Source organism: Passer montanus, unplaced genomic scaffold, assembly GCF_014805655.1.
Source record: "Passer montanus isolate IOZ18808 unplaced genomic scaffold, ASM1480565v1 scaffold25, whole genome shotgun sequence".
Classification (NCBI taxonomy): Eukaryota; Metazoa; Chordata; class Aves; order Passeriformes; family Passeridae; genus Passer; species Passer montanus.
In genome coordinates, this window is record NW_024367149.1 from 3,243,387 (window position 1) to 3,257,235 (window position 13,849).

Sequence of the window (13,849 nt, forward strand, 5' to 3'; positions counted from 1 at the left end):
AGGCAGGGGAGGCCCCACAGGGTGGTGTCCCCCGGGGCCGGTGGGTGGTGGGAGGGGGCCAGCGAGCCCGCCGGGCGCCCCTGCCGCATGGGAAGCGGGCACGGTTTAATTGGGCGGGCGGCCGCTCGGCGGGGCCGGCTGCTGGCAGGCGGACACAAGCTCTTTTGTCTCCCTCTCGCTCCCGGCACCGGCTGGGGCTGGCAGGGCCCGGAGCGGTGCAGCCACTGAGAGCCGAGCTCGCCACCGGGGCAAGCGGCCAAACCCACCCCGGCTCCTCGGGCTGTCACAGGCCCTCGCTGCACGCGAGGAAGTGTCCAGGTGGCCAGCGAGGCTTCCTGGCTGATGAGGGCTTAGGAAATGTGCGGCAATCCCCGGAAAAGGGCCCTGCAGCTCTCCCCGTGCCCCCTTCTTGCCAGGAACAGGCGAGACCCCTGCCCTCCCTGCTGATCGAGCCCCTGAGCTTCGTGGCCGGGAATCCTGGGGCAACAGGCGTGTGAAAGCACCCTGGCTTTTGCTCTCCAAGGTGGGATCTACAAGAGGATGCCAAGGAGGGATCTGTTGAGAGCAGCCGCTGCTTTTGGATCCTGGTTCCCCTTGTTCCTCTTGCATCCTTCCTGTCCCTCAGCTCCACTCAGATCCTTTCTGTGGCGTGGGGTCACCAGCCAGGGGCTGTGCCTCTCCTCCCTTCCCCTGCACTCTCCAGACATGGTAGCTCTCCAACCCCACAGGCAACATCCATGAGGGTGGATGATGACAGGGCTGAGGAATAAGGGGCAGCCCCCCACCATGTGCACACTGCCTGGTCTCCCAGAGCCATTCCCAGGAGCCTTCTCTCCCAGAAGTCTATTGCTAAAGGAAGAATTGGGGCTATGAAGACTGGAAAGGACATCATGGTGAGAGCATTGAAGAGTGATCCCCAGGTGATGGAGTGGACGGTTTGGCCACCATCCAGAGCAGACTGGACTCCTCACAGAGCAGTCCCAGCCCCTTGCCTGGAGGGAGCATGGCTGGGGCAGCGGGGTGCGTCACAGCCAGCTGTGGATCAGCAGTGGCTGCAAGCAGAGCGCGGCCAAATCCCTTCTTCCCGGCATCCAGCACCAACCACCCCCTTTGCAGAAAGGCCCAAGCAGGGGAAGATGTTGCTGTTGCTCAATGACCCTGTGAGGGCCTGGGTCCCTCCTGGCGCCGCTGGAAATGGCTGGGTGACATGGCCAAGCTGCCAACCCAAATAGCAGGCACCATCATCACCATGGTGAGCAACGTCGCAAGGATGGCACAGACTGGCCAGGTTTGCCTCCTCAAGTCTCTCAACCCCTCACCAGGGGATTCATGGCCTCCCTTGTCTGGGAACACAGCTGGATGCTTTGGGGAACCCTGGTGCTGGGGTGGGGCTCAGAGGGAAGGGGCTGTGAGCCCATTACCCACTGACCATCACACCCATCACCGCTGCCAGTGTAGCTGGTTGGTTGCTCCTCACCATCCCCTCCAACTCTCCCAGCGCCAGCAGGCGGCTGCACCCCGGCCCCAGGCGCAGGTGTTCCACTGGAGACCACAGTCCTGGGGAGCAGCCTGCCTTCCCTGCCTGGGGCAACCCGCATCCTGCCACAGGGTTAAACTCCCCAAGGAAAGGAAGGAGGAAGATAGGAAAAACAATCACAAGAATTTGTTTCATGCTGCCTGGATCCCTCCCCGCACGCAGCAGTGTTTTTGGACGGCCGATTTATAATCAGCAGTGTGGAATGTTGTAAATTAAATATTTTTAAACAACTTTGCTCTCTCTCTGGTTAAACATTTCAGAGATCGCTCTTTCTTGTCTGTCTCTTGCTGGGTGGTCCCTCCATTCGCCCGTACATCTTCCTCAAACACAATTAACCATTTAGATGTTGCACAAAGGAATAGCTTATGCATACAACACCAGTCGCTTGCTGCTCCGACGCTGGGGGAGGGAGGCAAATAAGAAGGCAGCTTCTTTTATTTTCTACTAAAAACAAAAACAAGAAAATCCCTTTTTCCTTCGCAAACTATCCCATTTTCCCTTGAATTGTAAAGGCACTGATCCAAGCTCATCAGCTGTCCTGGTCCTCAGTCCAACAATCCCCTTGCCGTCCCCCATCCCCTGAAATTCAACATTAGCATTTTAAAAGCCTAAAACATACAAGTTTATTTAGACTCAAACTCTCCCAAGCTCTTGCTTTCCATATTTATATACACACGTATTTTAACGTATATAAAATGTCTGTCTATAGGACCTGGAAGGAAGTTCCCGTCTGCCGGCCCGTCTGGGAGGCACAGGCGCGGCTGTGGACCTTGGCTCCTGGGAGATGGAGTGAAAACCGACAGGATCCAGAATCAGCCTCCTGGCTGAGAGGGAGTGAGCCTCGGTGGGCAGGCTGCTGCAGAGGTGCTGGGGCAGGGCCTGGGGGGTGCTGGGTGCTGGTCAGGGCATCTCCACATCCCCAAATTAACTCTGCAGGTGGCCAGTGAGAAGGGCCCCGTGCTCTGTGCTCACCCATGGCTCTGGGACGCGCCAGGTCGGGGCACAGTGGGCAGCCTGCAATGCCAAAGGCCCCAGCCCCAGCTGCCCGCTGCAATAATCAATCCTTTCAAACAGATAGCCAAAGGCCACAGGAGTGGCTGTGTGTGACGGGAGGGCGGCACTGCGGTGTCCTGGGGCTGGATTACACCACACACTGTGCAACGTGCGTCTGTCACACCACTGCTGCCGGCACAGGCGGCTCCTCTGCGAGCCCCACGTGGGGCTTCATCTCACTCTGCCTTGGGCAGGACTACAGCAGCCACTGCTGGCCCTCACTGGGGACTTGGGCCAACGTGAAGGCAGAAAGGCACCACTGGAAAACAATGGTACTCCCCAGACCTGTGGGGTTTTACTAAGAAAATTCTCATCTCTGGACCAGTGAAGTCCAAAGGGTGGCCAGGGGCACGATGAAAAGCACTCTTCCCAGGCAGCCAGAGGAAGGACAGTGGGGTGCAGCAAGGAAGCCAGCAGGAGCATGGCTCTGCACAATCAGCATTGGAGACTGAAGGCAGTAAAAGATTGTCAAATCCTTTTGATCCCAACCCTGAGAGGTTCAGGAGAGTCCTACTGCTAGGGCTGCACACACAGTGTCACCTGGATAGGTGACTGGGGGAGCCAGACCTCTGTACCTGAGACCATATGACTGCTCAGGCTCTGCTGCTCTCCCCTTCCTGCCCACAAGCAAAAAAAATGTCCTAAAAGCAAGATCAGAGCTAGATGTGAAGTTTTTGTGTCCATTTGAATGCCATGGGGGTGGGAAGCCCACCATTCCTGGGAATGGCTGCCTGTTTGTCTTCACCTCATGTGGCTCTCTTCCAGGGCTGCCAGGAAGATGGGAGCCATCTGCTTTGGTTTGACTGCAGAAGGGATCAGATGAGCTGCTGCTTCTCGAGAGATCCCAAAAGCCACCTACAAAAGCAAACATGAACTGCTGAGGGAGGTGAGCCACGGCTCTGGGTGTCTGCAACTGCCCAACAAATGCTCTTCCCAAATTTGTGTTTTACAAATGGGCTTGGCTGCAAAAATCCTGGCAAGGACCTGGCTGCAGAGCTGCTGCCAGTTGGACCCAGCTTCTCATGGGAGCCAGAGTGAGGGGACAGAGCTTCAGGTGGCCCTGCCATGGTGTGCCAGCAGGGCAGGACCCCCAGGAAGAAGTGTGGCCAGGTGTGCACACACACCAACCCTCCTGCCCTGGTCACAAGAAAAGCCTTTTGGAAGCAGCTGGCAAGACACCACTCAGGGAAAACCACAAGCCAGAGGTCCTGCTGGCCATCAAGGCAAACCTCTGCTTTACCCCATGCAGATCCAGCACGTGATGAGCCACTGCAAGAACATTTTCACAGCAACTCTGGTGTTACATCTGCCAAAGAAGTGTTCAGGACAAGTCTGTCCAGAAAGAGCCAGCGCCTACAGAGCTGGAGAACTTTCATCTCCTTCAGAGAAATACTGCCTATATAGCACCACTTCAATGCCAGTAACACCGTGATGGGCATGAGCTGTAATGCTCAGCTGCCTGGGTGTGCCAGAGCAGCTTATTTGTGCCTGAGAGGTGCCCCATTCCTCAAAGTTGGTGAGCAGCCTAGCCTGTACCAGTAACACCTTTCAGAATGCCTGTGACCTGGGACCAAACAGTCACATCCAAAACTACCTGGGAACAGAACTTCATGTCCTCAGTCGCCTCCCCAGTTTTCTCAGTGACTCTAACATCACTTGGTTTGTGAAGTTGCCTGACCCAACCCATCGCATGCTCACCTGATGATGACAGCAGCGTGGAGGCCAGGTTAGATGAGGAAGGGTTAACCTCCCAGTGCCTGTCTTGGGATTCCTGAAGGCCCTATTATCCCGAACTATTTTTCATAATTACTGCCACACACGTAGACTACATCAAGAGTGAATCTTCACTTTGATAATTTGTGCTGTGAAATCTCACTTTGGGATCTACTTTTATCTCACACCAAACACCTGCAGGTCGTAAAAGGCGAAAAGGAAAAGAAAATGCCTCAAATCCTAGCCAGGTTTTCAAGTGTCAGAGAACACTAAATTAATGCTAAATTCTAACCGACACAGTAAAGAGCCCCCCACCCTCTTCTTAAATTAGCTAAACAAAAGGACTGAGACTTTAACATATAATTAAGGCACAAGGAGGTAAAGCTGTAGCTGCTAAACAAGGCAATGCAGACTTTTCAGAAGTTAAGATGTATCCTAAAAACAGAGGGGGAGAAGGCTTTGTGTTTCAGCAAAAGGACTGTGAGTCAAAGTCCCCGCAAAGCTCTCAAGGCTTTGCCAGCCTTCTGGTAAAATGCAAAGCCAGGTAATTACACTCCACTCTGCTTCTGTTTCTACACACCCAAAATGGAGCCTCTCTCCCTTGCCGCACACAGAGACAAGAGCTCTCTTTAATTAACCTCTGTAAAACCTCTGCGATCCTTGGATGAAAAAGGCTTCGTACCTTAGGAACATGTTTGCACACATACACGAGACAAAACCTCCAGCACGAAGCTGGAGCTGAACTGCAGTGCATTTCTTCTCTGCAGCTTGTCACAGGCCTTGAAGCTCATCCTTACCCATAGTTTCCATTCCAATCTGGTCCTTTAGAAAAAGGACTTTGTTTATGAAACTCAGGGAATGTCTGGATTATAATCTCTCTCCTGTCAAATTAACTAGGAAATGGTAACTCTCCTCAGGGGTCACAGATGCCCATGAAGCACACATTTAACATTTATCACTTCAGCTAATGAAATACCATCCCCGCCAGTTGCTGTAAGCACCTCTGGATGTCAAACTGCCAGGGGCAGATAAATGTCCCGTTCAATCCTACTACATTCTAATAAACAGCTTTTAGGTAGGAACTTGTGTCCAATTTATAAACATTAAAGAACAGCTTGCGTTTCAATCCCATCCAGGTGCTTTACAATCCTGGCACAGGCCCTGACCACAAGGCTGTGCGTTTCACATTAACACGAGCGACTCATCTCAGAGACATAGGTACAGTCATCCACAGATCATCCAAGTGTGGGGAGAGACCTCTTGTCTGGGATTAGGAACAGTGGACTGACAGGAAGAACCATCAAAATAAGGCAGGGAGTACCCACTGTTTACACCTCATGCCTCCTTCATGTCCACCAGCTCTCACATACTTGCTCTTGGGCAGAATTTCAAAGTATCAGACCAAACTCAGCCCTGATGGAAATGGGTGCCAAACTCTGACTGCATTACAGAGGAGAAGAGGCAAAGATTAAACACTTTTGTGCTGTGGGGCAGCATCATGAGAGGCAGTGAGGAGGAGGAGGAGGCTGGGGAAGCTGCCGGGCTGCAAAGAGCAGCCGGCACGGCCGCTGTTCTCACTGTCTGCCCGCTGTGTTGATGAGATGCACGAGCAGCATCCTGAGCAGTTTCTCCCAGGCTCAGGGACGGTGGTGCAGGACTGCAGGGACGTGATTTACACCGCAGGGAGGGCGGCTAAGTCATTCTTTGGAGTGGGCACAGTCTGTGTGGTCCCCGCTCTCGGTTCTGCTGGAAAAGTACAGTGCGCTGGCCGGGCGCAGGGACCGATATAACCCGGCACAAACCCGCGCATCCCAATGAGGGGGGAGGGGCCCACGGACACTCCACGCTGCAAATACTTCTTTATTAAGACATAAATATAAAGCTGAACAGGAAAGGAGCAATGACAGGGTAAACCATGCCAGTACTGATCTGTACGGATGATCTTACGATGCTGGAACATCTGGTTCTGCTGCTGGCTTCCATAAAATCATCTTTAAAAGCTACTCGGGGTTATATCTCCATCAGCTGTTCGGTGCCCACAATGACTTCATTAACATGTTTGGCTGAAAAGAGAGAGGGAGGAAAAGAAGAGCAATTGAGTTTTGCAGCAGAACTTCAGACCTTGCATTTTTCAAATCTCCAACTTTAAAACAAATGAGAAAAGCAGATTCTGGGGAACTCAAACAGATTTGCTGAATCGTCTCTCCAACAGTATCCGACAGCATTTCTCCGACAGTATCCCACACACATGGTGAAAGCCTAAACAACTGACTAAACATCAGGAGATTTCTCTAATGAGAGTTTTCACATGTATGTGTCACTAATAAACAAGAGAGGCCCTGCGGAAGTCACAGCTGCTACTGACAGGTGTACACCTAGGTCAAGGCAAGGAACCATCAACATCTAACATGGAGATTAGACATAAAATTAAAGATCAGTAATCCACCCTGGCCCTAAAGAGCACTGTCTACCCCAAACTGCTTGGATGCTGGGGGGAAAAGGGCTGCTCAGCACCAGGGGGCCATCACTGAGGCAGTGTCAGATCCTCTCAGCAATCTCAACTCAGCCCTGGCAGCTTAAAAACAAGAATTTTTTTGTGTTTTATTTTCTTTTTTCTTTTTTTCCTTTTTTTTTTGTTATTTAAACTTGACCCTCTTGTGGAGCAAATTTGTTGGAGGGGCAATTTCTGCAAGGTCACTCCTTTGCCTGTTCCCAGGAGCTTTGCACAACCCCAGTGGACACATTAATGTGTCAGTCCCTGCCCCAGTACTGTTAATGCACTGTACTGAAAGAACCTTCCCTTTAAAATGCAAAAGCAGCTTGTCAGGGAAGGACTGCAAATAAAGGATCTAAAGCCAAAATAATAAAAACACGCAACTGAAAGCCCAGTGCCTAAAAAACTCAAGCATGTGGCCTCAGAGCATGACACAAAGCTGGTGTGCTCAAAGTGGGTGTCCTCAGGGTACTGTGGGGGAGGTGGCGAATCTGAACTGCTCTCCAGGAGCTGGACATCTATTCAGGTAGAGCTCAGGTGATGCGTCCCATGCCCCTAGGCTCTTCATCTCAGCTCCTGCAATTAGGAACAGCAATTGTCTCTGGAGCCTGGGATAAGTGTCAAGGCCTGTGTGGGGCTGGGATACACCAGTGGAGGCTCTGGTGCTTCCCACACCTTACACAGCAGTGGGGGTAGATAGCCAAGGATGATGGAAATGATGAGTTGTGTTTTATTTCCCTACCTAAAACTCCTCCCCTCAGGGGAGTGGATCTTGCAAGATTGCTGGAAAACAACAAATATGCCATCTTTGGCTAAAGGAAGAAATTCCTGGCAATTCCCAAAGTGGCTGGGCCAACATGGTGCTTCTCTTGGTTTAAAATTCAAGATGCAACCTTTATACCGTGCGAACCATTGCTCCAGTAAAGGTTTGATCAAATTGTGCTCTATAAACTTCTGCACTGTGGCAAGATAATTTCTCACTACAACCTCAGCCTCACAACCATGTGGATCATATGCAATCTTCTCACAGCCCGAGAGACACACCACTTTCTTCAGAGACCCTTTGTGAAGGCTAAAATAAGGAGACCAAGGGGCTGCTTCTCACCTGCAGCATCAGATTGAGACATTTAGCTCTTTGCTCCGGGTATTTATTGTAAACTGGTAATTAGTCCTGGAGCTTCACATTAACATCCTGGAGCTCAATCTCCAGCATTTTGGGCAGGATGAGCAGAGGTGGATGCAATGCTCAGGAAAATGAGGGGCTGACTGTACAAGTGCCAGGTGCAAGCATGATGTAGGTAGCACCACACAACTTCTCCAGGATGGCTCTTGCCAATAGCCCCAAGTCCAGCCTTCAGCGCCTCTCTCCTCCCGTCCTGGACCCCACACAGCCTTGCCAAGGCACCTCGAATCCAACCTGCAGCATTTCTTGCTATAACATTCCTCACCCCCAACAACTTTCCCAATATATCTCAACAGGCCCTGTAGCAACTCCTGTGACTCCATTCCTGAACCTCCTCCAAGCAGACTATCTATCATGTTGATTTCTATGATGTGAATAAGACCCTGGCTACCATCCAGTGAGAGTAATTATATTATGCCTCTGCAGATTAAACATGCCTTCATCTAGGCTTATAGAGAGCCATGTCAATTTATGGTTCTATATATAGGTTATCTGTAGCAATACTTTTTAATAAGGAACTTCTTGCTTCATTTCAGACAGCATCCTCCACGGTCCTAAACGTGCAGAGCTGGGATGGGTCCTGTCACATACCTTGCTGCAGAGGTGGTACAGACTGTTTGTATTTTGCACTGACATGCATGCAGCAGCCTTATGGTGTCTTGCATTGATGAGTTCAAAATGCTTTTTGAGAATGGGTGAGTAAGAGCATTTCTGTTTTACAGATGGGGAAACTGAGGCAGCAGTGAGTTTAGGGAGCTTAAGCAGCCGAAGCTGCATGGGAAATTGGAGCCTGCATTCCCTCATCTCTCATTCCTCTGCCTGTTTCATCTCCTCCTTGATCCCTGTGGCCCAGATTCCTCAAAGTGGGCACACATGGTATGTCACTGCTACCTCAGACTCACATGAAATCACCAAACTGATTTCTTCTTGTAAAGGCTTAAAGAAAACACATGAATCTGCCTGCATAAAATCTGCAAGAAAGTTTTTAAGCGATAAAGGAAATGGTTTTGCTAGAAACAAAGCCCCATGCCGCACCCCAAGGGGATGTGGAAGGCAGATAAGGATTCACCCTGCTTCCCTCTTCTATTCCCAAAGCCCTTCTTGAAGAGTGAAGGGAATTCAGACTCCAGTGTGTGTGCCAGAGAGCTGAGCTGTGGATAGTGTTTCATTATCAGACGTGGCTGCCAGTTGCCAGTGGCTCTGGCTGGTACCAGCAAGCTCAGTTCCCGCAGAAACTCTGCCTGAAACTCTGGGGGAGGAGGGAGAAGTACCTCACATGCTTTGCTGTTCAGCTCCCTTTCTCCTTCCCCAGCTCCCCATTACGGATTTCTTACCAGGCTGCCTTTTATCTGACACTGGCAGGGTTACAGACACATTCAGCCCACAGAGAAAGAAGACAGATTAGAGAAAGGACTTTGAGAAAGCCTTAAGAGTTGGACTCTTCAACCTTAAATCATGTTCAACTAGATCTTCTCAGATTGGGAGCATCTGGTGCTAAGCAAATCCAGAGCTGATCAACACATTCAACCTCCTGATTAGCACTTTGCTTCAACTTGCTGACGCAGCCCAGCCTGAAGTCTGCCTGGGTGCTTGAACCGAGTGTCCACGGAGACTTTGCTGAGTGTAAATCAAAAACCTGTCACTCGTTATATATGCGTTCCTGCTTGGGAAGACATTTGTTTACACATACTGTACACTAGCCCCTTAAAAACATACGCACAAGGCGAGCTAGAGAGCAGAGCAGCTTTTGGTGCTTGGCTAAAAACAAATTGTAATGCAAATAAACAGAGGGGCGGAAATGACTGCGCAGCCCAGCACAAACCCCAGCAGCAGGCTGGGGGCCGGGGACCCAGCGCTCCCCAGCCTTCCTGGCAGGTTCCTGCCAAGCCACTCACAGAAAGGGGATGCCGGAGCATTCCTTTAAAAGCCATGTGAAAGCATCTCCTTGTTGTTTGCTCAATTAGCCCCAGACAGATTGCTGCTGCTGCTGCTGGTGGCAACGCTGGGTTGTAAAGGAGGAGGGGAAGGAGGGGAAAGGGAGGAAAAAAAAAAGAGAGGAAAAAAAGGGTTAGGGCCTAGGCCCAGGACCACCACGAAGTTTCAGCCCTCAGGGGCTCCAGAAAACGTTCAGTTTACTCACTCAATTACATACACTGTTTTATAAACCCTTTAAAATAAAATAGAAAACAGTCCCTGGCACAGAATTACTGCTCTATTATACAGCAGTGATGAAAGCCACTGCTGTGTATTTGCTCTCTTTAAAGCAAGAGATAGTTTAACTTAAAAAACTAGGTGGGGGGGAGGGGTGGCTGCAGAAACGCATGCACGAAAACACGCTGTGGGTGGTTCCCACCACATTCACCCAGGACAGAAAGGATCAGAGAGTGGGAGAGAAGAGCAACTTGTCTCTGCAGTGATGGTTGGCTCTGGAAAAGCAGCCAGGTTAGGGGGGGGAGAGGAACTAAAGGGGCTTAAGGGGATGGGAAGCAGCTGAAGCTTGACTTTGGGAGGCTGGAGGGTGTTTTAAATTACATGTACAGATAAAGAAGGGAAGCAGGTGATGGGGGCTGATTTGTTTGTGTTTACAGAGCAGTGGGACTTTCCAGTCAAGGCCTGTTCTCTCCTCAGCCAAGCTTTACTTACATGATCACTGGAGACCAGGGTGACCACACTGTGGCCCCAAAGGCCAGGCGTGTCTCACAATTTCTCCCAAGTGCCAGGTCAGCCCCAATGTGCAGGCATCACATGGGCCCATGGGTCCCCAGCAACGATGATCCTCATGAGCTGAGTGTTCCAGCTGCTCCCAGGATTCCTTCATGCAGGGAATGAGGGATGTGCAGCTCACCCCAGGGGGTTAGTGGTAGCTTCAGGCAGATCAGTTCTGGCCCACAGCTGGGGCCTCCAGCCCACAGAACAAACAGGCAGCACAGATCTTACTTCTGCCTTACATCTAACAACCACCAGTTCTCAGTGCTGGTGGCCCCACGGTTCAGCTGAGGATTTTTTTCATAGTTCAGCCAGAATGAATCCTTTTGCTCTCAAACCCTTCTGGGGACTAGATGTGTCTTGAGAGTGTGAAGGTAAGAGTGATTTAGCCCAATGAGAGATGACTTTACTGTGGTTTGGAGCAGATAAATTGAGGGAGTGAAGGTAGAGGACAGAGCTGTGTGAAGTGATCACACAGTGTCTTAGAAGAAAAGTTAGTAAAGGGAAAAGGAGACTTGGAGCTTGGGATGGGCCTAAGATAGCAAGCTCCTTGGGGAGAGGGACATGCTTGAAGTCCTCATACTGGGACAGAGTCCTAGCAAAGTGTGTGAGAAGGGACTGGATTACATCCATCAGTGCTCCCATGGGCTGTCACTCCCTCACAGCAAACGCAAGCAGGGATCTCAAAGCAGCAGTCTGACTGTCCACATCTTAACTTCCTGATATGATGGCAGAGGTGCCATATTTGCCTGCAGCACTGGACACAAGTCCTCTTCCTTTTTCAGCATCCATTGGGGTGTTCTTCCTGGCTCTTTCATGTGCCTGAGCTCTACCAGAGCAGAAGCAGTTATTTTCTCTGCGTGCAGCATGTAAAAATATTTCCACAAGGTTATGAACTGCTGCCTTCTGGGTAGACTTCAATATCAGCATGCTGTGAATGTGGCAGCACATTTAACCCGCTCACTCAGGAAGCCTGAACTTCCCTGGCTGGGAATGACAGTATGCACAAGTGTGGCAGTCCCCAGCAGCAGAAGGGAGGACAAAGCATTGCTGGATGGATATTCTAAGGAAGCTTTGCGCCACTGCTCAGGCCAGAACTCATAAACCATTTTTATAAAACTTGGAAAGAAGGCTTATTAGGATTAGTTAGCAATATAGTCACTGCAACAAAAATGTCAACCATTTAAGAGATGCCTGTTTTAACTGCCAACAGTATCTTTGTCATGGGCGTTCAGTAGTTAAACTACTTTAGGGAGAAATCTTAGCAATCTCTCAGTTTTGCTATAAATTCACACCATTCCTACATCACCTCCAGCTCATTTTGCACCCCCGTGCACAATATACATGTGTGCACTGTTTAGTCTGTGTCTGTTCTTCATGAGCTTTCCTAACTCCCATCTGCACAGCAGCATGCCTTCTGATCCCAACCCTGTGTCGTGCTAAGTGTTTTCAGTTCCTGAAGGCTGCACCAGGAGGTACTCAGCATCTTGCAAGAGCACATGCTTGCCCTTACTTGAATGCAGTGAGAGCATCAGAAAGTCTCTCAGCTCCTTTCTGTCCCTATCCTGTTAAATCTTGGCTCATGTGAAGCCTCCTCACAAGCAGGGAACCATTCACATGTGAAGGCTTCATAAAATGTACCTGCCTTCAGAGGATGACATTAGAGAAAAATGTGCTCTTTGGCCCTCATTAAAATAAAACAATCTTATTCTGTTTCATTGAGAAGTCCTGGGACTCCAAGCTTGGAACAGGACTTGGAAAATGATTGGAAACGGGAGCCAGTCCTTACTGGATATGTGCCTTTTTCTCTTCTTGTGAGAAACCACACAGTTTTGGCTATGTGATAAGCCTTTGAAAAAAATCTGAAGTTTGCACGTGTTCTCAGGAGGACAGCTAAAAGCTCCAGAGACTGCAGTGAGCACTCTTGACCATGGAAGTGCAGGAGGAAGGCAGGGCTTCCTCCAAGCTGGATGGACCAGTGGAGCACTTGGCACAGAATCAGAATCACCCCCCCTCCTGTGCCCAGTATGAGCCTGCCTGGGCATGAGAGAAAGGGATGGAGTCCAACTGAAAGCAGTTAGGGAATGAATGCTAGATGAAAAAAGGAGCATGGGATTGTTAGGCAAGGGGACTGGAAATAGCAGCTATGGTCAGACCAGAGGAGGTGTCAGGTGGGTGTCTGGGAATAACCAAGTAAGAGAGAAAAACAAAAGTCTCTGTGGGAGAAAGACCAGGAGAAATACCAGAGAAGGCTAGGATTGGGGTGAGCCTGGTGCTGGGACAGAGCCATAGTGGAGAGCTGTGAAGCAGAGTCAGGATCAGGTAGGACACACATCTAGCTGGAGCCCCATGTCTGATGCTGGAAAAAAATATCCCTGCCCCAATGCCAACAGAGATGAAAGCAAGGGATAAGGTAGTGAATTTTATACCAATTTTGCTAGTTTTTGTTTGAATGTTTACTGCTTCTGTTCCTGGTGTTGCTTTGAAGAAAGGTTAGGCCACTTTACCTTGAAGAAGGGTTAGGCTGCTTTACCATATATGCTTGCTCCTGGCTAACTGATACCAGATGTACAACGCTCTCCCTGCTGAATCTGGCTGAGAGATTCCTTTGGGAGCTGTACTTAGTGACTCCTGTACTCATCTGACTCCTCGACTGGCCCATCACCAGCACTCCCTCTCTCTAGTCCTACTTCACTGAGCACATGCTGCTTTTGAGCTCCTTTTTAAAACCAGGTTTACCAAAAAGGCTGCAGTGTAATCTTAATAACTGTCTTCAAAACAGTGATTGAATGCTCTGTGCAATGATGTTCTTTCAGAATGCTGTCTGCCATTTCCTATTCCTCTAAGAATTACTGTCTTTTTTTTAGGTAACAACATGTTTCTCAAACTGCTACCTGGTGAGGTAGCTTTCACAAAGCCCATCTGTTAATTCTCTGCTAGCAAATTCCTTTCAGTATCAAAGGGGAAGGAAAGTGGATGCTTCCAAGGCATGGTAATAAAAGCAGTAGGAGAATAGCAGGGCTCTCAGGAGACACGGCTTGCAAATCCAGAAGTTAAATAAAACTCCGTATCTTGACTTCAACAGATACATTTAAAAATACTGTCTCTGGCCAGTGCTGTGACAGGGCAGAAGTCAGCGCAGGACTGGGATGACACTGCTGAC

General features: G+C 50.0%; 1 protein-coding gene across 1 annotated transcript in view; it reads right to left on the reverse strand.

Annotated features, from left to right (window-relative positions):
* Window positions 1-6,141: 6,141 nt before the first annotated feature.
* Window positions 6,142-13,849, reverse strand: part of EIF2B3 (eukaryotic translation initiation factor 2B subunit gamma) — a 99,105-nt gene continuing 91,397 nt past the window's right edge. The window contains exon 11 of the mRNA XM_039711686.1: window positions 6,142-6,366. Coding sequence (XP_039567620.1) covers window positions 6,314-6,366 — 53 coding nt within the window. The 3' untranslated portion in view covers window positions 6,142-6,313. The remainder of the gene's footprint in view (window positions 6,367-13,849) is intronic.